Source organism: Dermacentor albipictus, chromosome 10 (genome assembly GCF_038994185.2).
Source record: "Dermacentor albipictus isolate Rhodes 1998 colony chromosome 10, USDA_Dalb.pri_finalv2, whole genome shotgun sequence".
In the NCBI taxonomy this organism is placed as follows: domain Eukaryota; kingdom Metazoa; phylum Arthropoda; class Arachnida; order Ixodida; family Ixodidae; genus Dermacentor; species Dermacentor albipictus.
In genome coordinates this window covers 89,922,351-89,947,649 of record NC_091830.1, presented here as the reverse complement: position 1 = coordinate 89,947,649, position 25,299 = coordinate 89,922,351, and the positions used below count along the sequence as shown (strand labels likewise).

Sequence of the window (25,299 nt, the reverse complement as noted above, 5' to 3'; positions counted from 1 at the left end):
CTAAAGCGATAGGAGATATTTTTGCCTGAATGATACGGACCCTGTCACAGATTTTCATACTGCCACCGCCACTGCTTCCGTGCGTCGCCTTGCGCGACTTCCCAAGTAAGATGGATCTTTCATGAAACTGGCCATCAGTCAATATGGTATCATTGCGAAGGAACGAGTCACGTCTACCAACAGGGGCCATCCATACCAGCCAAATGGTACTGCGAGGCTTCGGCGCAAAACACCCCGTCTACACCAGGTCTAACGTCGTACAGGCTTTGCCAGATACCTGGCAGCAACAAAGTTGAGAGTCTTGCTGCTTTTCCTTTCGCCGTCATCAGGTGAGTACATCTCACTGACCCGACCGTACACTGGCCAAACCCTGGACGGCACGTTAGCGCTCGTCTTGAAAACTGAAAAAAGGTACGAACTGAGGTTCAATTGGTTTTCGTCAAAAAGCCGAAGACCCACAGCCCTGACAAAGGTAACACAATAATAATGTCTATAACGTAGCAACGAGACCGCGACATAACAGGAATTCTTGAAGCAAAAAATGCGCCTCCTCTGTCCCGCCAAACGTCCTGTTCTATTTTCAAGGTAATGTCAAAGAGGCTTTGTTCAGTATCCCCAACATTCCAGTGTGTGATGCACACCGTGTTGTGCGTCTTTAATTGCCAGGCTTCTCGTATATTTGAATGAAGTCATCGTCCTTGCTGTGACTTTCGACAACCCTCAATGGTCACTTCGAAGAGCACTTGATGCAATCAAGTCATCAGGGCTCACCATGAATGTACAAAAGTGATGCTGGTGTCTGAAAACTTCCTATTCCTGGGCCACGTCATTAGCAAGTGTGCAGTATATTCTGGCCCATCGAGCACAGCTGCCATCGCAAAGCTTCATCAACCCGAAGGAGCCAGTACACAGATGTCCTGCCCTATGCGCTTACTATAAGCGTGTGGCAAATGACTTCTCTGGAATAACCACGACGCTTACACGTATGAGTGAACCAGCCGTCGAGTTCAAGTGGAAATTACCAGAGTTATGAAGATTTCAAAAACTGGAATGATGGCAAAACTTGTCACAGCTACAAACTTCGATTAATAGGCCAATACAGAAATGCAGTTGCCAATACTTCGTACCGTGTAGTCTCCGACTGCATGAGATTCAATGTTTAGGCGTCAACGTTGCTAAAGTTAAGCATCACCCAGTGGAAAAAGACAGCAGGAGTTCCTGTCGCAACTACAGAAATTTCAGTCGCACGACAAAAGTTCCTGATCTGTCTGTGGTGGCGACAGAAATTCTGATGTCGCAAGAGAAATATTCTGTCACGAAGACCAATAGTTCTGAAGTCGCAACAGAAACAAGAGTTCTGAAGTCATGAGAACAGCTTTCTATTGTGACAGCGATTGTGTCGTTACGACAGAAATTCTGTCATTGCAACAAAAAGGTTCTGTCGCGACAAGAGTTCTGTAGTCACAACAACAGCTTTCTATCGTGACAGCGATTCTGACGTTACAACAGAAATTCTCTCGTCGCAACAGAAACGTTCGGTCGCGACGGCCAAGTGTTCCGAAGTAGCAACAGAAACGTTCTGTCGCGACAACACGAGTTTATGAAGTCGCAACAATTACTTTCTATCGCAAGGCGATTCTGACGTCGCAACAGGAACTCTCTGTCTTGACTACAAATTTTCTGTCGTGGCATTGGAAATGTGCCACTCTCTGTCGCAGCGATATAAGTTCCGACGCCACGATAGAAGTGCTTTCCGTCGCGACGCTTTAAATTTGAATGTAAGTTTCGCATCGGTGGTGTACACTGTACTCTCCTCTCTCGCGGTATTGAATCGTGCTTCTCTGAAGCCGGCAATGCTGATAGCACCGACACTGGTATTAAATTCGACATGGCCAGTTGTTATAATTGTGCCCTGACGACGACGCACTAGCAACGCCCTACCGCCCTCCTCAAAACCGGCCGCTGGTCAAAATCATACAATCTGCGGGAATGGCTGCGTATTCGTTTTTTTTTTTGGTAAGATGCGGCACACAGGCCGGTGGACTTATATGTGCTGTTACACTGACACATCAGATATTTTGCCAGAAATATTCCATCACCTTTTGCGAAGCGAAAAGAAGTTTTGGGTTGTTCCACAAAGTTGGGTGAAAAGCTGTCTCACTCGGGTCTCATTATTCTGGTACAGCGCTGCCGCGAGAAGCCAGTATGTTGTCAGAATGAACACTCATCCACGAATGCTTATGCAGCTATATTGCATTGAACACACGAATTATATGCCCCCTCAAAAGTGTGAACAGTGAGAGACAACTGTCGAAACTAGAAATAACAAGCCTAACAGTGTCGCCGGTCACCGTGGTCTATTTCTGAATTTCTTATATAATATGGAAATTGCACAGCAAAATCGAAGTTCTAGCACTCCACGATGTACCTGTCGATGGTAATAACAGCTTTGCTCTTCTATTCATGCAACAGTTGACGCGGTAGAGTGATAACACACTTGTCTCTTAATGTGCAAACATCAACGCGGACAAGAGATTGTTACAGTTGAAATAGCGAAACTGTACACTTAGGTCAATGTTCGGCGTGGTGCAGTGGTAAAATGCTGGGCTCGGAATCCTCAGGTTCCAAGTTCGGAATCCCTAGCTGGGCAGTATTCTTTTACTTTTATATTTAATTTTTGTAATAAAAATTTACGTAGCCTTAAAGAGGCCTCCGTCAATTTTTCATTGAGTATTGATCAAGGACTACAGAACTTTTGACTACAGGACGTCACTCTACACACAACAGAATGTCCGACAACTGGATGACAGACTACAGAACGACAGAAACAACGTCCCAAAATACGATAGACTGAAATTTCCTGTAGCGTTTTTCAAGTGAGCAATGCTCCGGATTCGAGAAACCAGGGTCTCGAATCCTGCAACATTGCTGCATTCAGGTCGCATGTGTGGGTTTACTGAAAGTTGCCTTCACCCAAAAAGTCCAAAATCAACAAAGGGGCTGACAGATGAAATAGCACACTGAAGTATAAAGTTTGTAAACAGGGATACGGTGCCTCAGAAAGGCTGGCAAACGTTTTGATAGGAGGACCTATCTTCGTCAAAGGCGCCCTCGTCATCCTCGGCATGTTAGGTTTAAAGGGTTAGTGCAGTGACGTCACGTGTGGGTGTTGTCGCTAGCAGCTGGTTTTAAAGGGAGAGACTTCAGAGGTAGTGAGCGCTGTCGTCCGATGCCTGTGAGCTTCGTTCCCAAGACGAGGGGACAAGAGTAGGAGAGTGTGAACGAGGGGAGAAAAGAAAAGAAAGTAAAGCAGAGAAAAAAAATAAAAACCAGGCTGACACCAAGATGAAAAAAATATAAAGAAAGAAAGAAAAAAAAAATGAAAAAATAAAGAAAGACGGGGGCATGCGAGGGTGTTGGGGAGGCGAGATGTTAGGGAGCATTGAGGGGTGTCGTTGGCGGCATGTTTTTGTGGCATTAGAAGAGCCTGTCAGGCTGTCAGTGAGTAACACAAAAGAAAAAAAACATGAGTTGAAAGAGGGACTTGAGAAGAATAGCAGCAGTAATTCAAATACTTTTGAAGTAGTTAAGATGGTGAGGAGCAGTCTGCGGAGCCATGTATGGGGTGACATGCGTGCTCTGTGGTGCAATGTACGGCAGCGGCATGGTCTTTCAAGGGGCATCGCCCCAGTTGCTTAACGTAGGTGTCGTTATGGCGGCATCCAGATATGACAATACCCTGCGTTGAGGCCCTGAAAACGGCCTATTGATTTCGAAATGTATTGGTGAGGGTGTCACAAAAAATATTGTGACGCAGCAGTTATCCCAGCGTTTATTCCGCGTCAAAGATGCGGCGAACCGACCATGCTCACAGCACGGATCATACTCGAGAGCCAGCCCCACAAGCGATGATGAAGAATAACCACATATGAACCCCACATGATGATGATGATCATGTAGAGATGACAAAGAATAGCTTTTAAATTCCCCCACTAATGTCCCCTCGCGTGAGAGCGGCCATCCTGGCCGCTTCACGCAGGAAGAGGATCATACACGAAGAGGACCATACAGGTTAATGCCAACGATCTGAAATGTTGCGACGGACAAGGATGACAAGGTCAGGGTGATAGACACGACGGTACATGACGCGGTTGTCAATCTTAAATTGCGTCAGCTGTCAACGAAGGCGGGCGTTAGGCGGGCGCGAAGCTCCTTGAAGGTGGTCTATGATGCGCCGACAGTAGGAGTCGGCAAACCGATGAGATTGGAAGGATTTGTTGTCGTGTGGAGGCATCTCGTGGACAGTGGCCAACAAGAAAGCATGTGAGGAGGGATCGTGCGAAAGCTTGTCATGGCTGGTAGTTTGAGGTCCATCGCATGGTGTCGTAGGAAGCGGACAGCGAGAAAGCGCGTCTGCATCTTGGTGTTTTTTCCGCACTTGTAGGTAATAGTAAAGTCGTATTCTTGCAGACGAAGAAACTACCTGCCAAGTCGTCCAGACAAGTTTTTCAGCGTTCAAAGCCAGCATAATGCATGATGGTCTGTAACGATTGTAAAATGGCGGCCGTGAAGATAAGGTCGAAACTTCTGCACAGACGAAATGATAGCTAAGCATTCCTGCTCCGTGATGGTGTAATTCGTTTCGGCGTTTGTCAGCACGCGACTTGCGCATGCGACGACCCTCTCACCAAACGTGTCGTCTCGCTGTAGGAGAATGCCACCAATGCCATGACTACTAGCATCCGTATGCAGGAGGGTAGGAGCAGCTTCATCAAAATGGCATAGTACTGGTTCAGATGTGAGAGCGCGCTTCAGATGGGTGAACGCAGATTCACATCCGGGAGCCCACACAACGGGACCATTAGAACCCAGTAAATTGTGCAGAGGTGACGCTATTGAGGCAAAGCCTCGTATGAATCGGCGAAAATAGGAAGTCAGGCCTAAGAAACTACGCAAATCTTTGGTGTTTTCGGGACGAGGGAAGTGCTGAACTGCCAAAACCTTGTCAGGATCAGGACGAATGCCATCTCTGCTCACAATGTGACCTAGTACCTTGATCGTCTTGCTTGCAAACTGCGAAGACCAGCAGGTTTAAACGTGGAACCTTCCGCCACTGACAATCACGGCAGCTTCTCACGTAGCGCTGAAGGAATGAGAACAGCTGTGGTCAGTAATAATGTGGGTGTATGCGCGCTTACGTCCTGGCGAAGCCTTAGTGTCCCGCACACGGGTCGTCATGACACGTTTGCCACTCTTCTTCACGCAGTCAAACTGAGACGACTGGAAGGAGCATTTCTTGGATGTTTTCGAAGTTCTCTTTGAACACAAAATTGTTGCGGAGGTAGTAAGAAGTCAGGCCTCGTAACATCGGTCATGGGAGGACAACGTCGAGTCGCGGGAGGTATATGGTGAGGGAAAGCAATGTGCTGTTGGCACGTTGGAGGTCAGCCATCTCGACAGTGTCTACTACACCATGAAATGGGAAGCCTTGCTCGAATTCCCTTGCTTTCAATGGCATAAGTACACGTGAGAGGCAGCCAGCGTTGCGGTGCTTCTGTCCGGATCGATAAACCACTGTCACGTCGTACTCCTGAATGTGCAGGCTCCAACGAGCGAGGCGGCCTAAAGGGTCCCTAAGACTCGCAAGCCAGCACAGTGAGTAGTGGCCAATTACTACTTGAAAAGGTCCGCTTTACAGATTGGGCCGGAACTTTCCGATGGCCCAAGCACGGGAAGACACTCATTTTCAGTCGTGGAATAGTTGACCTCCGCCTTTGCTAGAGTACGGCTTGCGTATGCTACTTCGCGTTCGGCACCGTCTTGCCATTGGATGAGTATGGGTAGCGAGCCTCACGTTGTTCGCATCTGTGTGGATTTCTGTGTCATCCTTGCCGTCGAAATGCCCGAGTAAAGGCCTGTTTCCGATCGCTTCCGCAATTCGGTAAAAGGTGTTTGTTGATCGTCCGTCCACTCGAAGGGTGCATCTTGGTGCGGTTATCTTGTTAGTGGTTGAGCTATCCATGAAAATACTTCGACAAAGCGACGGTAGTAAGCGCAGAGACCTGAGGAGCCTTGAACTGCATCCTTATCAGCTCGGCAGCTAGCTTCTCAGGGTCTGACCGAACACCGCGGAGGCCGACTATGTGTCCGAGAAACTTGAGCTCCTGAAAGCCAAAATGACATTTCTGAGGCTTTATAGTCAGATTTGATTCGCTGTTGCGATGAGTACGTGCTTGAGTCGTTCAAGATGTTCATCAGATGTTCTCGAAAACACAACAACGTCGTCAAAGTAGAATAAAAACGTCTGTCATTTCAGTCCAGCAACATCCGCAGCAGAAGGCGGTAGGCTCGGGTTCATCGTCCACATAGGCTCGGGCAAAAGACCTCGCTCATGTTTAAACCTTTACAGACGGCGGCTGGTACGTACATGTACAGAGGTAATCTCTCCCGGACTACTCACAGCAGACGTGTCAGGAGTACGCCTTGTCTCCGGTAGTGGTAGCATGTACCCCGCACCACCACCGATAAAATGCTGCGAAGAAAACTAAGACGGGCACAACGACACAGAACAGTCTTCTTTATTGATGGCCGACATCCAAAATTCCGGTCCACATCTACGCCCTTCGTCGTCTTCTCTCTGGCGATGGCGACTCGTAGTGCGTAGCTTACCTTGCGTAAATATGTATATGCATATATACATGACAGGTAATTATCGCAAGAAAGGTCAATTCTGAGTGACACTACTCCTCATTTCCTCTTTTCGCTCATCACACACAATATCCACGCAAACGAACTCGCCCAAACCTCGGCATCACATCAAATCTCTTAGCTGTTTATTCGTTTCTTTACCTTTCAATTATCTTCCTCACGAGAACGAGTCGGTGTTTTGCAGATTTAAGGGAAGATACGCCTGGAAATATCACTTTTCAATAAAATCATTTTTACTTGGTAATTGAAAAATTATACTTTGACGTAATATTTCCAGGCAAAAAAAAATTGTGCCCCCCTCCCTAGTAGAAGTATTCGAAAATTGTTCTAAAAGAGACATGGTACGTCTACTGGCATCATTTTTGGATTGCCGCCCTACAGTTAATGTTATCAACCACATCCTTGCTTTATATGATGATAATATTGCCTGCTTTAACTACAATGGAGCGTTCGGGCACGCCGTGTAGGCTCAATCTCCAATTCCTACATGAGTCCAGACGAAGGGTATGCTACTCTTTAATGAGAGGTCACCGAGAAAGAACCTTTGGTGTTAATTGGTTGAGGAAACCCCAAATTGTCCGAGTCAATCAGCACCAAGCTTTTGTTGTTGTAGTTGCAAACAATTTCTTCGCACACTATTCGCACACTATTCTGGAGATGGCCACCTGTATAGCAATGTTGTGGTTAAACAACCACCACAATGACATTGCACAGCTTCTACAGGTGTGAGCCATCCTACTGGCTTTTGTCTTGATCCCCATGACCTTAAACAAGCTGAATATAATCCAGTGAACATGCATATCTGAAACTAGTTGTTTCTGTCACAGTGCAGCGGAAAACTTCCCTACGATGTAGGACGCTTGCTAGGCATGCGATGGTAAAGCTCAGGCAACATTAAAACATTTATGTTTACTGTCTCCTGGAAAAGCGGTTTCAATGTTTTTCGCAATTCACGCCAATTGATTAGTATATCAATGATTAGTATAATACTAATCATTCGAAATAGTAAAAAGCATGTTAAGGAGCATTCCATATGAATTCTCCTTTTCAATTCTTCCAGTATTTTTACTTGCGCACAATGTTTCTTTGCCTATTGTATCTCAAACACCGCTTAACTTTTTACGCGCTCGGTTGAGGAAGAGTCAAATTCAAGTAACGGGTTACTATTCATTGCAGATAGTTTGATCAATCATATTTAGGTATAGCAATCTCTAATCTTCTGGATAACTAAAGTCGAGAATAATTTTTCGAAGCAAGCTAAAATCTTGTACCACCGCTGCTTGCCTCCGAAAACAGAAGTGGGACCTCAAAGACGGAGATGACTGTCTGCGTTATTGCAATCAGCATTACAGGCTGTCACATTCGGCCGCGTCATAAAAGTAAGCTTCGGCAATCTGAGCAAGTTCAACAAAAATATAATTACACCTGTTCACCGTCAGAACAGCAGCAGGAACTCAAAGAGGAATAAAAGCCGGGTGTCTGAAGATATTTCTCATAAGTGACGCATTTCACCAGTGCCAATACGGTGTCTGGCTCCCTTGCTTCATTGCTAATCGCATTAGCATCCACATTCATTCTGGGAAGGCTTGTTACAGAATGTGTTATCAGCGAGCATACAAAGGGAACGTACCTTGGAAGCGCTCTTTTCATCAACGTTGTCCTTCTTCTTTTCAGGATCTTTATCTTTGTCCTTGTCGGTCGGATTTTCCAGAGCCAACTAGACAAAATTACAAAAATTATTTTAACACACTACCTCGACAGGCTATCATAAACTGCTACACTAGTCACTAGTGCTTCTAACTTCATCCGTTTTTGTCTGACATAAGTGAAGACTGCATGCGTTAGCATACCACTAGACGGGTGCAACTTCAGACTTCCGGGAGGAAATGGCGGTAAATAACAATGATCTTCACGCTATGGAGAGCAGACCCTAATATTATAAGCTGGATTATTTATAAGAAGAAGCGGAAGTTTATTGATGTTTCGCTCATATATAGGCACAGAGTGGATGGTCCACTATTAAATGGATCACGTGTGCGCATGCATGTCTGAATATTCCTCTATCCAAACGATGCGATCTCCTAGGTTTGCATTATATAATCAGTGGTTTGTTACGCTGCCTCGTTTCGACCACCACTTGAAGCTAAGGCGGCAGCACAGTAAGAGCAGAAATTTCAGTGTTTTCTCTATCAGTGGACAGCATTGTGCACACATACACACACACACACACACACACACATATATATATATATATCAGGGGCGTAGCCAGGGGGGGGGCTTATGGGGCTTCAGCCCCCCCCGAAATTTTTTCGGGCTGTCCATATACCACCGACCAAAGCGACCCCCGGCGCCGGAAATCACTCTGGATTTTGTCTAGAATGCCTTTTTGACGCTCGAAAAGACATTTAACCGCGAAGATTGCGAACTCGGGCTGGATTTTGTGGCAACGCCCATACACCGGGAGGCACATAACGCCAAGCAGTCCCATTCGAGCACAAAGTTTCAAGGGCGCTTTGATGGTGAGCGAGCTCGCCGCGGCATCTCACTGAGGCCACGGAATCTATGGAGCGCATGGATATCAATTGCGAAACTTTATGGGTATAAATGTCATAAGTTCTTGATGTGAAAGGTGCATTGACATTTCCAAATTTATGCTTTAGATTTTCAATTGCTGGACTTTGTGGGTTTAACGTTGTTATAAACATTTGACGCCAAAGTTCCATTGATTTTCTAAAGTCTTACATCGGAACACACAACGAGACAAGCCAAATCAACACACTAGCAGACGAGTTGACAAAGCACGCAGCGAAGTCCAATGAGACGAAGCGTTAGGGTGGTTCATTTGTGCCGTCATGTCACATAAAAAAAAATCAACATTTTTTTTTAACCTACGCCAGAACATCCATGTCAAGACACTAAAGCCAGCCAAAGTAACTACGTTCTTATTTATTTTTTCTACTTTGACTTTTATTCGCGAGGACACATTGAGCCTGTTCAATTTTTTTTTTTGTTCTCGCTACCCTATCCGCGGGCTGCCAGAGCCAGCCAGAGCGCATACGTTTTTCTCGTATGGCACCGACCACCGCGCGGTGCACTTCGGTGAGCGTTCGGTTTGCTCTGGTCGAGGGGATTTTCACCTGGCAGAGTTTTGGACGCTTTCTGGCTAGCAGACGAGAAAAAAAAAACAATGGTCACTCGCCGCCATCACTGTGGGGACTCGAAGGATTGCACCGCGTTCCTTGAGCGGAACCTTTCCGGAAAGTCTTGATTCGCCGGTGTAGGATACTGAACAGTATGCGTATGGTTCTCAGTGGACCAAGCGTCTCATGTTTTCTTCGGTATTCCTTCCTTAGCCCCATTATGTGCCCGAAGTAGGCATTCGATTCTGGCCATCACACTTTCCTATGCGTTTTCTTTTTCATTTCGGTGCCTCCGCCCCACAGAAAAAAAATACATTGTTGCGGCGCAGCGAATTGTCGCATGGTGAAAGCTCGATTTTGATACTTCTTTTGCGGAAAGTAATGGGCGACGGGACGCTTCAGTTGCCGGATACGTTTACTATATTACTGCGAAAGCAATTTTATGGACACTCCAGGCGCACTCCTGCCATCGCCCTCATGTTTCGTATAAAGTCCAAGGGCGATAACATCATGACCACGCGCTGCATGCTGTATGTGCGAGTGAAAGCGTAGGAGGGCAGGTCGAATAGGTGAGCCGACGATGGTGGCTCAGTCTTGTGTGCGCAAAGGAGAAAAGCGGGGAGCAAGCGCGCCGCCTTCCGTCGCGCGCAATACATCGGGGGAGTGGATGGAATGGGGGCGAAATCTAGGATTCTGTGAATCTATGATTGTTCAACATGTTTATTTGCCTTGTTTGACGCAGCATATACAGTTACTTTTTCTTAGATACATAGACTCATTGGAGACTTATACATATACTTAAATATCTTGTTGCGAGGTTTTGTGTATACATGCAGTGAAGTTTGTTTCCAGTGACACTTTTTTGTCCTTTATCAAGCCGTATTTTTGCATTTGTATATCCCATTGTATATTTGCATTTCTAATGTACGAGGGCGAGTCAAATGAAAGTGAGCCTACCCTAACCGTGCAATAATGGTTCGGTTCATTATCTGCGAGGCATGCGCGTAGAACAACGGCATGTCTCATTTACAAATGTGACATGCAGGTGTGAAGATAAATGTTCTTTAATGCTCTCATACACTGGGTTGAATATGGTTGCGTCATATAATAGACACTTCAAAAAGTTGAACAGCTCGGTGTCACGGAGTTTTTGACAGCTGAAGGTGTTTCCAAAACAGAAATTAATCGCCGTATGGCTGCCGTGTACGTTGAACACTGCATTTAATTGACCACTGTGAAGCGTTGGAGCAAACGGTTCAAAGGACGTTGCAAAGACATTCCAAGACCGGGCCAAAACCATCGTGCAATCACTTCCCACACAATTTCAAGGGTTCATGAGCTGATGAAACAAGAACGGAGGATAAGCATCGATGAACAGGCAGACCATGTGAACATCAGTCACGGTTCGGTTCACGCCATAATTCATGACCTTCTCGGTTATCAGCTCTTTGGTGCACAATGGATCCCCAAGATTTTGATCCATCGCGAGAAGACGGAGAAGTTTCGCGCTGCCTTGACTCATCTGATCGGGTATCACAATGAGGATGACGACTTCTTGTTTGCAGTTGTGATCGGGGACGAACCTTGGTGCCACTACTACGAGCCTGAAACAGGACGGGAAAGCTTACAGTGGAAACATTCGAATTTACCACGCCCAAAGAACGCAAAGGCTATCATTTCCACTGGAAAGGTGTTGTTGACTTTTTTTTTCGATCGTCAGGGTCCATTACTGATAGAATTTGCTAAATTTTGAGGGGCTATCAATTGTTTCCGATATTGTGAAAGGCCAGAAAGGCAGCGTGTCGCAATCAAGAACGAACAACGTGGAAAATTGACGAATGGGGTCATCTTGTTCCACGACAATGCCTGTCCCCACGTCGCTTATATGGTTAATATAAAACTGGCAAACTTCAAGTAGGAAACGCTGCAACATCCGCCATACAACTCAGACCTGTCACCTTGCGACTTCTACAGTTGGGGGCAACAGAAAAAGCAGCTTAAGGGAACCAGATACAGACTTTTTGAAGAAGCAACCCAAGGAGTGTTATAAGACGGGAATCACTTGACTCGTTAGTCAATGGGACAAAGATCTAAATTCTCATGAAGACTACTTTTAAATAAAGTACCCCGTTGTTGGCTCACATTCATTTGACTTGCCCTCGTATATTTTGCAAAACTCCTGCTTTTTATACGTGCTCTCTGTCGCGACTGTAACTTCTGTGCAATTATTCACGATACACGACAGGGGACAGCTACTCCTGCGTAATACATAGGAACAAACGACAGCGTCAGTGAGATTTTTCACTGGCCATTGCATATATACAAGAATGTAAGCACGGTTCTTCAATGACAAAGTTTCATTTATATATTTGTCCTCAACTTGTTCAGTTCATTGCCTTTTAATTTTTCATATCAGCGGCATTCACTTCTTTCCTGGTTTCGAACTTATATAGGTCTCAAGTTCGTGTGATATTTTCTTTACTTAATAAATAGACAGAAATATGGAAGCGTTGATATCAGTTATCTTGGGCAAAATTTTTGGCACGTACAAGTATATTCTTTTATGAAAAAATGCATATTTTATTGCTTTGACAGTGCGCAGCGTTCAAGAATTCGTTTGCAGCATCTTTGGCAATGACAATGCAGTTATTATTCATGCATTTGATCCCTCGACAAATTGTTTAAGAGGAAGCTTTAGCTCGGGCGCAATCCGACGCGGCTTATTCAATTACTTGTAAAACGCAGAAACGCTTTTCTGAGATAATCCTTCTAATCGCTTTTATTGAAATTGGTTGCATTTGAGTGAAAAAGTTAAATGCTTGTGTCTGTTGGAAACAGAACTTCGATTTAGGGCCTGAATTTTGTTTAAAATATTTTGAAAAATTCGAAAGTTTGAAAAAATAGAAGCACGACGTTTACAAACTACTAGCATGAAGCATAATAGCATAATAGCATGAAGAACAGATATTGTGGTTCTGTAAACGGCATCTATTATAACACTCAAAGCGGACAAGTTTGCTATGTCAATTTGTATCTTACGTGAATTGGTTACGTTGTGTACAAGGGTTCTGCAAAAGCCGTATTTCCACAATACTAAATTTTATTGACATTCAAGTGTAACATATCTATTTTGCCCGCTGTAAATGTAGTATTAGATGCAATTCACAGAATTGTGATATCATTTCTCATTGTTGAGTCACGGAGTTTTAAACTTGATAGTTTCGTTTTCTGAAAATTTTCGATTTTGGCCAATTTTTACTAAGTAATTGACCACCTAAACGAAAAATTCGAAACCACCAGTCCCTAGAATTAAACTTTTTCTTTTAAATGCAACAAACCTCCTCAATATTGGTGAAGTGGTTGTAGGGAAAAACGATTTCCTCTTCTACATGTATTTAAATAGGAGCACCCGAGCTAAAGCTTCCTCTTGAGAAGGCCTAGCTGCAACGTGCCCCCCCCCCCCCCAACAAAATTCCTGGCTACGCCACTGGCCCCATATACATATATATATATATATATATATATATATATATATATATATATATATATATATATATATATATATATATATATATATATATATATATATATATGTGTGTGTGTGGGGCCAGTGGCGTAGCCCCCCCCGAACACAATTTCTGGCTACGCCACTGATATATATATATACATATATATATATATATATATATATATATATATATATATATATATATATATATATATATATATATATATATATATATACATGTGTATACATATAATGTGCATTTGTGTGTGTGCGTACGTAGGTGTACGGTGCTGTCCACTGTTAAAGAAAAATGAAATTTGTGCGTGAAACCATACTTCTGAACATTATATATACCTATATAGCGTTGCGAAGAGGGCGTCTGACTCGAACGTTAGTTTAACTATTTACATAGGAAAACGTTAGTGGTAAACGCACAGGCTGGTAAACATTTCACAGCTCCAGTAACTAGTCTACCACTTCGTCTTCGTCTCCCTCTTGCGCACACGGTCCTGTCCAAATGCCCCGTAACATAACGCCCAGGGGGTGTACCGCCGTACGGGCGCTTGTTAGAGTGATAGCCAACTAGATGAGCATTATGGCTTGAAGTGGGACGCATGGACGACGTCAGTTCGCAGCTGGGATGACGATGGTGTGGCTTCAACAGGGCAGATTTCATAGTTTTATGTCACTTAATCGTCGTAATGTCCGGTACGGCCCGCCATAGCGTGACAGAAATTTTTCGTAGATGCCGGCGTGGCCAAGTGGAGCCCACAAAAGAACACGATTTCCGGTAGAGAAGTCAAAGTTCCGGTGGTGGCTTTCGTAGCGAGTCTTCTGCGACGCGAGAGCCGCTGTAAGTCGATCATAGGCAATCTGGCTAACCATACGAGTCCAACCAGTGCCGTGATGAACGTATTGTGTGGTGTGTCGCGGTTCCGAAGGTAGCAGGGTGTGGAAAGCCAGAGCAAGATGGGGACCAAACAAAAGGCAGAAATGCGAAAAACCGGTGGTATCGTGACGTGAAGAATTGTATGAAATTGTCAGGAGGGGTAAAGTGATGTCCCAAACACGATGGTCTGTTAAAACGTACATAGACAAAATCTCTGTAAGGGTGCGATTTAGACGTTCAGTCACTCGGTTTGTTTGCGGGTGATATGCGGCTGTGAGCCTATATTCGGTGCAGCAGGAACGAAGTCTTTGACAACTTAGGACAGGAAGCAGCGGCCACGATCTGTCTGCAGCTGCCTTCGCGCCATGGTTAGGAATCACATTCTCAAATAAAAAGTCTGCTACATCAGTAGCACAGCTCGTGGGCGCGGCACATGTAATAGTATAGTGGGTCGCATGGTCTCTTGCAACGGCCATTTATTTGTTCCCTTTAGTTGGCGTGGGAAAGGGCCAAAAAAGTTCATGCCGACAAAAAAGAAAGGCTCTCTGGGGACATTTATTCGATGAACGTGGCCAGCGAGTTGCGCACACGGCCTCCTTCGACGCTGGCAGTGTCACAAGCCGTAACGTAACGTTGCACAGAGTGGTAAACACATTGCCAGAAGAAGCGACGTCGAACTCTGTTGTAAGTGCGCGAAGTGCCAAGGTGTGCGGCACTGGCTGCATCGTGTATCTCAGCAAGAACAGTAGAACAGTTTCCATTCGTTGTGAGCACAACAAAATACACGTACAACAAGCACAGATGTTCCGGCAATCGTGATTCGGTTGGCTGGTTTAGCAGATGATCACACTGAGCCCGGCGGAACCCAGTGGGCAGGTTGGATTTGTCGGCGTCGTTCGAAGTCGCTTCGGATCCACGTCGCACTGCCACAACCCACGGTGGTCGGTCGGTCATGTCGTTGTCGGCCTACTATTACAACACTGTTTTTCAGGAACACTGTCGCGCGCGTCGTGCGTCCAAAGAACTCGGACGATCGGCGGTGCCGGCGCCTTCGCATGGGCGGCCATTACAGGCATAGCAGCCACAGGCTTCGCAGCCTCTGACTGGTTGACGCCGGCGACGTGTCGAAGCTTCTCATTGTTGTACGCCGGTGCAGCTTCGCCTCGCGTCGCCAAACTTCTAGCATCGCCAGCAGACATAATCGCTGCGCGTCGTCACGCTTCGCCATGTTCCCGACCGACGCTTTTGACGATTTTGACGCTTCAGCGCGTACCGAAGCTTTCCGAAGCGTGCCAGTCGTTGGGGCATTAAGTCACCCAGTCGCCGTCCTCGCTATTAGGTCAGAATCCGATTTAAGGCCCATATATAGTCTGCACTCGTACGCAGTGACCATACTGTGCGATGAGACCATAGGATTTGTGGGAGCTGTCATGCGCATTGAAGACTCATGATGACACCACCCGTTTACCTCTTAACGCTATAAATTCTGTCTAATCAACACCGCCATGAGCTGTTGGCGACTGCGCCTTCGCCGCAGCCCTTTCTCCACCTAATCGCATCCCACGTTTTAGTCTCCTTAAGGGGTCCGTTTGTTCGTTCGGCTATAAACAACCATCTTTGGGTCGCACAAGTTGGTGTCATACTATTGACAATGGGCCAAATGCCCTCTTGCGACAGCATCGGCATCGCCTAAACAGCGCCAGTTAAACATCGCCTAAACAGCGCCAAGTTAGCAGTGAACAAACCGACTACATGCTGCAGCACGGCGTCATTCAGTCTTCTCGAAGTCTTTGGTCATCGCCTGTCGTTCTAGTGAGCAAAAGGGATGGCTCCATTTGATTTTGTGTCGATTATCGCCGCCCAAAGAGCATTACAAGAGAAGATATTTGCCGTCTACCTCGGAGGGACGACACTTTTGATTTTCCGCAAGGTGCAGAATACTTCTAACCTTTTTTTTAATCTCTGGAAAGAACTTTCATCACTCCCGATCGGATGTATGGGTTTAACGTTATGCCGCTGGTGCTCTAAAATGCACCTCCCTTGTTCCAGTGTAACGAACAAGTGTAAGGCTTGTTTCTATCGACCTCCCAAGAAAGGCGTTGGTCGTTGGTTCGAACAGAGATGTATTTTTTCCTGAACTACGAAGCCTTCCGTCTCAGAAACAGAATGGCCTTTGTTTGTCCCTTTGTGCGGTATTTGTGTGGATGATAATCTTGCTTTCTTGACTCTTACTCCACCCACGCAATTACACTGAACTCATTTGCCATATTCTGTGTTCGTAAGCTTCGAGTTAACGAAAAGTTTGCGCTGCGATCTGCTTGCCTCCGAGGTTGCTCAGATGGTACCGCGGCAGCCTGGGTAACACTTTGGTCCCGAGCTTGAATCCCCGATCCAGAACGAATTTTTCCTGAACTGCGAAGCTTTATATCTGAGAAACCATTAGAGGTATCACTTGTCGCCTCGTCCTACATTTAGGTGGGTGACAATATTTCCTTCAGAGAATCTTCCTCCGCTTTGAAGGATTACGTTGAACCGGTTGGAAATATTGATAATGCCTATTCTTCGAGTTCCGGAATCATTGTCCTTCGCGCAACAATCGCCTAGCCTCCTAGTTTGCTAAGAAGGTAGAGCGACTGCCATGAAAAGGCATTGCTCCAGAGTTCGAATCCCGTACCAGCGCGCAATTTCGCTCATCTGAGAAACATTTTTCTACAAATCCCATAGGAGTTTCGTTGGTCGCTGTGTGGAACATTTGGGTTGAATGACAAGTTTCCTATCGTCACACTTCCTCCACCTTGCGAGATTCCGCAGAACTAATTTACTACACGTATAATCTCTATGCGTCGGGCTGTAGAATACTTCGCATTCGCGCTGCGATTTGCTAACCTCCTCGTTAGGTCGGAGAGTGGCATATGCTGCCCGTAAAAGCGTTGGTCGGTACGGGTTTTGTGTGTTGCTTCGTGCTGCATTTGGGTGAATCAAACTTTTGATTTGATGACACTTCCTTGTTGCCAGATTTCGTAGAATGGATTTACAATATAGAAAAAATCTATACGTGGAGTCGTAGAAAACTAAGCGTTGGCGCTACGGTCTGCTATCTCTTCTGTTAGCTCAGAGGGCAGAGCGGCCCCCGCAGCAAGGCGATGGTCCCGAGATCAAATCAAGGACGAGGACAAATTTTTACTGCACTACAATGCTTTTTTTGCTAAAAAACCCACACGGGTTTCATTTGTCCCTTGGTGCGACTTTTGGGTGAAGGCCATTTTTGATATCGTGATTCTCCCTGGGAGAACTGAAATGCAATATTTAAAATATATATACGTCTTGTTGTCGACTAATTCGCAGTGTGATCTGCCATCGGCTGGTTGCCCCAGAAAGTGCGGTGAACAGCTTGGGAGTGTGTCGGCCCCAGGTTTGAATCAAAACGTATTTTTCCCTGACTCTGAGGCTATATTTCTGAGATACCGGAATGTATTTAATCTGCAGCTTAGTGCTACATCTGAGTGGATGTCAGTTTTCTCCTTTGCGACATGCATGCCGCCTTGTGGGATTCTGCAGAATGGATTTTATATAGAGAGAAAATCTATACGTGGAGTTGTAGGTAACTCCTTCATTATATGTGTGTGTGTGTGTGTGTGTGTGTGTGTGTGTGTGTGTGTGTGTGTGTAGCATATGATTATCTCACAAGAGCAATGTCGTCAGTGACATTACTCTTCATTTCCTTTTTTCGCTCCTCCCATACTTTACGCATGTACACGAGTTCGCCCAACTAGCTGCATTACTGCGACCCTCTTAGCTATTTCTTTTTTCTTTACCTAACAACTAACTCTTGTGCTTAATAGATTTAAGGGAAGCCACGCCTGAAAACATCAGTTTTTAATAACAATAATTTTTACGTGGTAATAATATTTTCAGGCAGGAAAATTGATGGCACCCCTCCCAAGTAGAAAAATTGGAAAATTATTCTAGAATAGACCTGGTACTCTATTGGTTTCATTTTTGGATTGACACCTCACAGCTGATGTTCACAACCACAACTTTGTATTATATGATGAGGACGCCTGCTTTAAGTACAATCGAGCCTTCGGGCACGCCCTATCAGCTCAATCTTCAATTTTTACAAGACTCCACACGTAGCGTATGATCCATTCATATGAAATGTCACCGAGTACGAACCTTTACTGCTAATAGGTTCAGGGCAAATCCAAAATTGACCTCAGCGCCCAACAGCAAGCTTTGTTTGTTCTGGTTCCAAACAATTCCTTTGCACACTGTTCGAACACCATTGTAGAGATGACCACCTGTACAGCAATATTGTGGTTAAACAACCACAACAAAGATATTGGACAGCGTCTACAGGTGTGGGTCGTCCTACTCGATTTTGTCTTGATCACCCTCATCCGAGAAAAGTTGAATATAATCCATAGAACGTGCATATCTGAAACTAATTGTCGCCATCACAGTGCAGCAGAAAACTTCCGCACAAAGTAAGAAGCTTGCAAGCGATCCGAGGGTAAACCTTAGGAAACCGGAAAAATTTTACTTTTAGTGTCTCCTGGAGAAAAGCTGTTCTCCGTTTTTCCACATTTGATGCAAATTGATATGCAAATCATTTGAAAAAGCATGTTCAGGAACTTTCCATTTGAATTCTCTTTTTTTATCCTTCCCGAATCTTTACTTTTGGCGCACAATTTTTCTTTGCCTAAGGTATATAAATCAACGCTTAACTCTTAACGCACTTGGTTAAACATGAGTGAAATGCAACTAACTGGTTACTATACTTCGCAGATCGTTTGATCATGGCGATTTCAGTATACCGTTCTATAATATTCTAGATACCTAAAGCAGAGAATAAGTTTTTGAAGCAATCTAAATAAAATCTTGTATAGCCACTGGCTTCATTCAAAAACAGCACATGGGAGCTCAAAGACGGAGATGACTCACTACGTTATTGCAGTCAGCATTACAGATCATTACATTCATCTACCGGGTCGTAAAAGTAAGGTTAGAGAATGTGAACATCTTCAACAAAGTTACATTGACAAAATGTTCACGGCCACAAGCAGCAACAGGAGCTCGAAGAGCAAGAAAAGTCGAGCGCCTGAATAGATGCCTAATTGATGATGCGTTTCGGCAGTGCCAATACGGCGTCTGGCTACATTGCTGCAATGCTAATCGTTTTAGCGTTCATATTCATCCTCAGAAGGCTTGTTACAGAATGCTTTAACAGAGAGCATACAAAGGGAACCTACCTTTTGAATGATCTTTTTAGTCTTTTCATCAATGTCGTCGTTCCTCTTGTCGGGATGTTTATCATTGCCGGCCGAATTTCTCAGAGCCAGCTAGAAAAGATTACAAAAAAAATATTTTAAACGACTTGCACGACAGGCTATCATAAACAGCTACACTAGTCACTAGTGTTTCTAACTACATCCCTTTCTCTCTGACATTAGGGAAGGCTGCACGCCTTAGCATACCACTAGAGGGCTGAAACTTCACAGTCGTTACATATTCCTAGGGAAGGGCCGGGCAACCCCGACGAAGGACACTAAGAAGTTCACGATACGACCGCAGACTAAAAACTCGTTTATTTTTTCAAACAAGTGAGTTAATATACAGAGAATGGGATCATGTGATGAAGTGACACGTACTAGTGGGGAATGGGTGTCAGCCTATCTTCCCATGCAAAAACACCGTTTCTTTATCATGCAGAGAGATAGAAGCCTAACTGACGCATGCGCCTGAGTAGACATGCATGACGTAGGCTTTCAAAATCTTGTGGCTGATTTGATTGCCATTTTTGCAATTGATTTTGGTGTTTTTGAACAAAGGTTTCCATGGGCGATCTAGATAATACATGGCCAAATTCAAGCCGGTTGAATTCCTAATCGCTCCTTTGTGCTTCCTAAGGCCGCGCATTCTCCAAGTTGCCCATGGACATCTTTGTTTGAAAAACCCGAAATATTATATAAATTAGAAAATCAATTCAACCGCAAATTGTGGAAGCCTGCTTCATGCATGTCAACTCAGGTGCATTCATCAGCCAGACTTCTATCTCTTTGCGTGCTAAAGGAAGGGAGTTGTTGAATGGCAAGGTTGGCTGACACCCTTCCACCACTTGTACCGGTCCCTTCATCACATTATCCCAATCTTTGTGTATTTATGCACAGTGCGCGTTCATATCGCGCACTTCCTTTTTTTCTTTATTCTGGGTTGCGCACCCACCCCTAGGAATATGATCAGTCACCAACTCGCCCAGCTTGTTGTAATAATTGACAGTCTTCCTGGATGAGATGGCACTAGATAACAATGGTATTAGTTTTGGCAAGGACAGCAGACCCTGAAATTATCAGCTTGATTATAAGAAGAACCGGAAGTTTATTGATGTTTTGTTCATATAAAGGTACAGGGTGCCCACTATTGAATGAAACACTGAAATGTATATGTAAACATAAATAGTTTTGTGTGTGTGTGTGTGTGTGTAGACGCAGTGGCGATCTCAAATCCAAGCACGAGTTTGAGATGGCTCCTCGTGTTAACAAGGTTCGTTATTTTTCATTCGGTGAACTACCTATAAAATGCAGTAGGACATTTGTATTGCTAACTTTGCATAATTTTGCAGGCCTAGCATACAATGATTTTTAGGCCCAGTTCTAATAACACTAAGGTGTAATCGAATTTGCTAAACTAGGCTGGAATCAAAACAAGTTTTTTTTTTTATTGGGACAATGCATTCACTCGAACACTCAACGTGAACTTAGTCGTCTCTCTGATGTTTTCTGTAAACAGCAACCGCCATGAGATACTGCGCGCCTCCTGCATTGCCCAGGTAGCGCTGCCAAAAAGCAGCTACCAGCTCCCACATCGCAGGATTGCGTATCAAATGGTGCCACAGAAAATTCCTGGGGCAGTATGAATTCCGCACTTTGGGTTGTGTTGCGCGTTGGAATTCACAGTAAAAAGAACCTGGGAAGCTTCCGTCCTTCCACAGTACACAAAGGGACAAAATTTAGCCAGGCAAAGTATATCTAATACCTCAAAGAAATGTCGGGCCTCTCGGCGTGATGCAACTTGACGTACAGTCTGCGTCGTAAACTTTAAAAACTAAAGGTGTCGAAAATTTATAAAGTCTACTCTGTCGGTGGAGATATTGCATGCCATATGCACGACGCTTCTCATTGATTAAATGCACGCTACCAGGGGTGGCGTAGATGTAATATGCTACTACCAGAGAAATTAGTAGACTTGGAATATATTGATTCTTTTGGGCAGATGGAGAGTATCTGCGGTATTTTTGATACTGCTCCAGTGCACGTATTTAAAGCGGCCTTGCCCCTGCTTGTAAATAGAGTAACTGATTTGTTTCACAAATCACATAAGAAGGAACGTCCAATTTTAAAGGTTTGTAATTATGCCTACGAACGTGACAGTGCTTGATTCAGGCTATGAACGACATCCTATGTACCTCAAAAGGATAAAAGGCCACCCTGAGCTTCGCAAAGATTTGACGTATATGAGGGTGTCTTAAGGCGTTTTATATGTAGAGTCTGGACATAGATACCCTGGAAGTCTGCGATGATCACAGCCACAAATATAGGTATAAGTATAAACCTTTAAAATTACACATCCGTTCACTTGCAGCTTCTGAGACAAGATTTTAGACATTTTTTGCAATAAAGGGCGAAGCTGCAGCAGACCCAGAAATTCTGCAAAAAGCATTGGCCATTTTGAAGAAAATCATGGAAAGGCTCAGTTATTAGCCGAATCAGTTAGAGTGCTACCTGATTAAGAACGAGCACTAGCAATGAAAGACTCGCACATTTTATTAGACTCGATCGCCTCATAGGCTAGTAAACCAGGCGTCCAATTAGATACGCTTGCATGAAGTGAAAAATTGCTTTTAAATTCCTTGTGCTTCTCGAAAAAGACAATGTTTTGATAGTTGCAATACTGTAAGGTAACCTGCAAATGAGTCGAAAGGGACAATGTTATCTGGTCAAAATACTCACCACCTCCTCCCACAGTTTATAACGAAGGATCAGAAGAGCAACTACGAGCAAAAATCGAATCTTGAGAAAAGGAACCAGGAGGACATTCCAGTGATCACTCAAGTATACTCAAGTATAGCAGGGGGCAATGACCCCAAGGACGAGGCAAACTGGATTTTTGGAGCAAGGGGCAATGAGACCCACGGCGGAAGTGACGCAGGCTCGCTACAAGATCAATCTTCAAACACGCTAATAAGAGCCGCTTTGAACTACCTTCATCGGCCAAAATAGAAAAGTGCGAGGAAAGCATCAAACTAAAACATGGTGTGGTATCTCTGAATGGATTTTACTTGCAAAATTTTAAGCCTGCATTGAGCTAATGCCCAAAACAGTTCAGACATACATTTTCTTGCTTTCCAAAATCTGCTTGACTGTCAATAGTATACTACAATATTCTGGCAGAAAATATTGTACATTGGCAATGTCTCGAAGCGTTTACATGTGCTTTGTCCGTGAAAACAACGGAATTATACTTCTTACCTTTGCAAGTTTCAGAATATGAACATTGTGAAATTTTAGATCACATTTAAAACTAAGATAGAGACAATAAAAGTGCGCCTAAATACACATACGGACTCAACAGACTTATCTAGTGGAGGGAGAGGCTGGCTATGGACTGCGTCACCGTCCGTGCCTACTACCTGGTGATATCTGCCTACCGTATCTACCTGATGAAACATACGTCGAATGTTCGACATATGTTTCTCCTATAGAGCATCGGCACAGCAAGAGGCATGGCCATGCCTGGTCTCATTGCAGTGTTGGCCTATACATCCTTAAGGAGAAAGCCTTATATGCCCCATAAAGCTAAAAATCTGGCGTCCGATTTCCGTCGGCGCTATCATCCGATGGTAGCAAAACCCACGTCACCATGTGACGACATCAACCTCCCGGTGCTGGATCTGCTGCTGCTCGCACTGCGAAATATTACGGTGAATAGCGACGACGTCAAGGCCAACACCAAAAATACCATCCTGGCCGACTCCCAAAAATGCAGTAAGGTGGAATAAAGTGGAAAAAGGTGAATTCAAGAGATTAAGGTAGAATAAAGTTTACTAGGATTGACTGTCATAGATTAAGGTTGATTACGATGGGTTAAGCTCGGTCCAAATTAGAGCAAGACAGAGTGGAGCTTTGAGGTGGGGCTTTCACTTAAGATGACAACTCGTACAAGTCCTCATGCTTTCCTCTTGAAATCACCGAAGGGTACTTACGTGACTGTCAACGTCTTTTTTTTGGTGAGGGAAGGCCGCCAAATAGGTGAAGTGAGATACCGTTTCTACATGTATTCAGTATTCGCGTCTATCTTTTCATGTGCTTACCATGTGTCTTATCTTACCATGTGTTTATATCATGTTGTGAAAGTGGTACTTAATGGTAGAATTTATTTAATAATATAGCATTTGTTTATTTATGTATTGTGGCAAAGTAATTTGTCCCACTTTCTGTTCAAATCAGAAAATTTGGCCACCCATAGGTGCCTAAGATAGCCAGGAGTATTCAAAAAATTAAGATGCAGCTCGAATCCACTTGTTGGGATCGCCATGAGGCGAAACTTTCAAGTAGTGCTAAAATAGATTTTGTAAAACTAAAGGCAATATGCACAATTGCCCTTTTTTTTTTCATTTTTAAAGTTACCTGTGGCAGATGGCATCACTCTAACCCTGGATCCATAGTGCTCGATGAGGTGGCTATTAATCTAATAGAAATGAAAATGCTTTATCGCTATATTAATATAATCATGATAATTAACGTTTTATTTATTTACTTTGCCACACATATTTATATGTACGGATTGTTTGCAAGGCGTATCCATTTAGAATGAATTCTGAGTACTGCACCAGTTTCAGGAATTCGTTCCAAGTGGATACTCTTCCGCATTCACTCGCTACAATTAGCAGATTAAAAGATGTCATCAAATAAATAAAAAGTTAGGGTGATTACGTCAATTACTTTTTTAGACGTTCTCATTTGTCATGAAAGTTATAGCCGCCTGATTGTGTAGTTTAGATCAAGCACTTAAATTGGGCTATTTGCCACAAGCAACTTGTAAAATTTTGCACCTTCTAAAAAATTTCAGCTGCAAAGACAACCGAGAAAGCAGCGTTCTTACTTTATTTTCCTTTATTTTTTCATTGTGAATAGAGGAGAGCCTAAAAAACCTGACCGTTCTATTGATGAAGGTTCAGGCGAATAATTGTTGCTATAACAAAGAAAAGTCACCGTGAAACGTTGGCTCCAGAGACATTCATTGTTAAAGCGCTACTCATCGCACGTTGTCGTTCTATTGTGAGCATCTGTCACAGCACCTGATACGCAATGTTGTACATAATACTTAACGCTTGTAAAAATAACTTGCGCTTACCGCCAGCAAGTTCGGTGCCTGTTGTTGGCCAAAGCGCAGCGTGTGAAAGAACGGAAGGTATGGTCAGTGCGGATGCGAAGAATATTGGCAGTAATTCCAACATGCTAAATATAGTGTGCTCTACACTGCTTAACCGTATGCCCTTTGGATTGAGAACAGATTTCTGAACACATCCAACACCCCATGAGCGCTATAATATGCTCGCTTCAATGTAAACTAAAAGAAAGTATGAATGTTGGAGGCCACACACACAAACTTTTTCTCAATCATAAACAAGGATTGAAAAACTTTCTTTCTGAATAAGCCTGCCTCATTTACTTTACCAAACTATTTAATAAGAGCAATGGAATGGTTCTAGTTCGGGCAGGATGTTTCTGTCATAAAATCAGCTTAGAGTGCTAGACGCGCCAGCAATGATAACTAGGTAATGAATAACTGAATTGAGTAAAGCTTCGGCATTTATGTAGCATGTGTGGGACCTATAATGTGAGCCAAGATAAATGTAGTATGATAAATGTTAAGGCAGTAATGGCTCAAGAACTCCGCAAAGGGAAGAAATACTGCCCACTTAGGAATTTGAGCCGCAAATTAAAAATAAAGAATATATGGCATATTTTTCTTTTCTTTTAATTCCTTGCACA

General features: G+C 44.1%; 1 protein-coding gene across 5 annotated transcripts in view; it reads right to left on the bottom strand.

Moving 5' to 3' along the window:
- LOC135910207 (uncharacterized) overlaps positions 1-25,299 on the bottom strand; it is a 135,554-nt gene that overhangs the window by 23,683 nt on the left and 86,572 nt on the right. For 4 of the 5 annotated variants that reach the window (XM_065442257.1, XM_065442260.1, XM_065442259.1 and 1 more), the window contains exons 9-11: positions 24,659-24,676; positions 19,498-19,587; positions 8,339-8,425 (exon numbers count right to left, since the gene is read on the bottom strand). In XM_065442257.1, coding sequence (XP_065298329.1) covers positions 8,339-8,425; positions 19,498-19,587; positions 24,659-24,676 — 195 coding nt within the window. The remainder of the gene's footprint in view (positions 1-8,338; positions 8,426-19,497; positions 19,588-24,658; positions 24,677-25,299) is intronic. The other variant, XM_065442258.1, reaches the window with a different exon arrangement.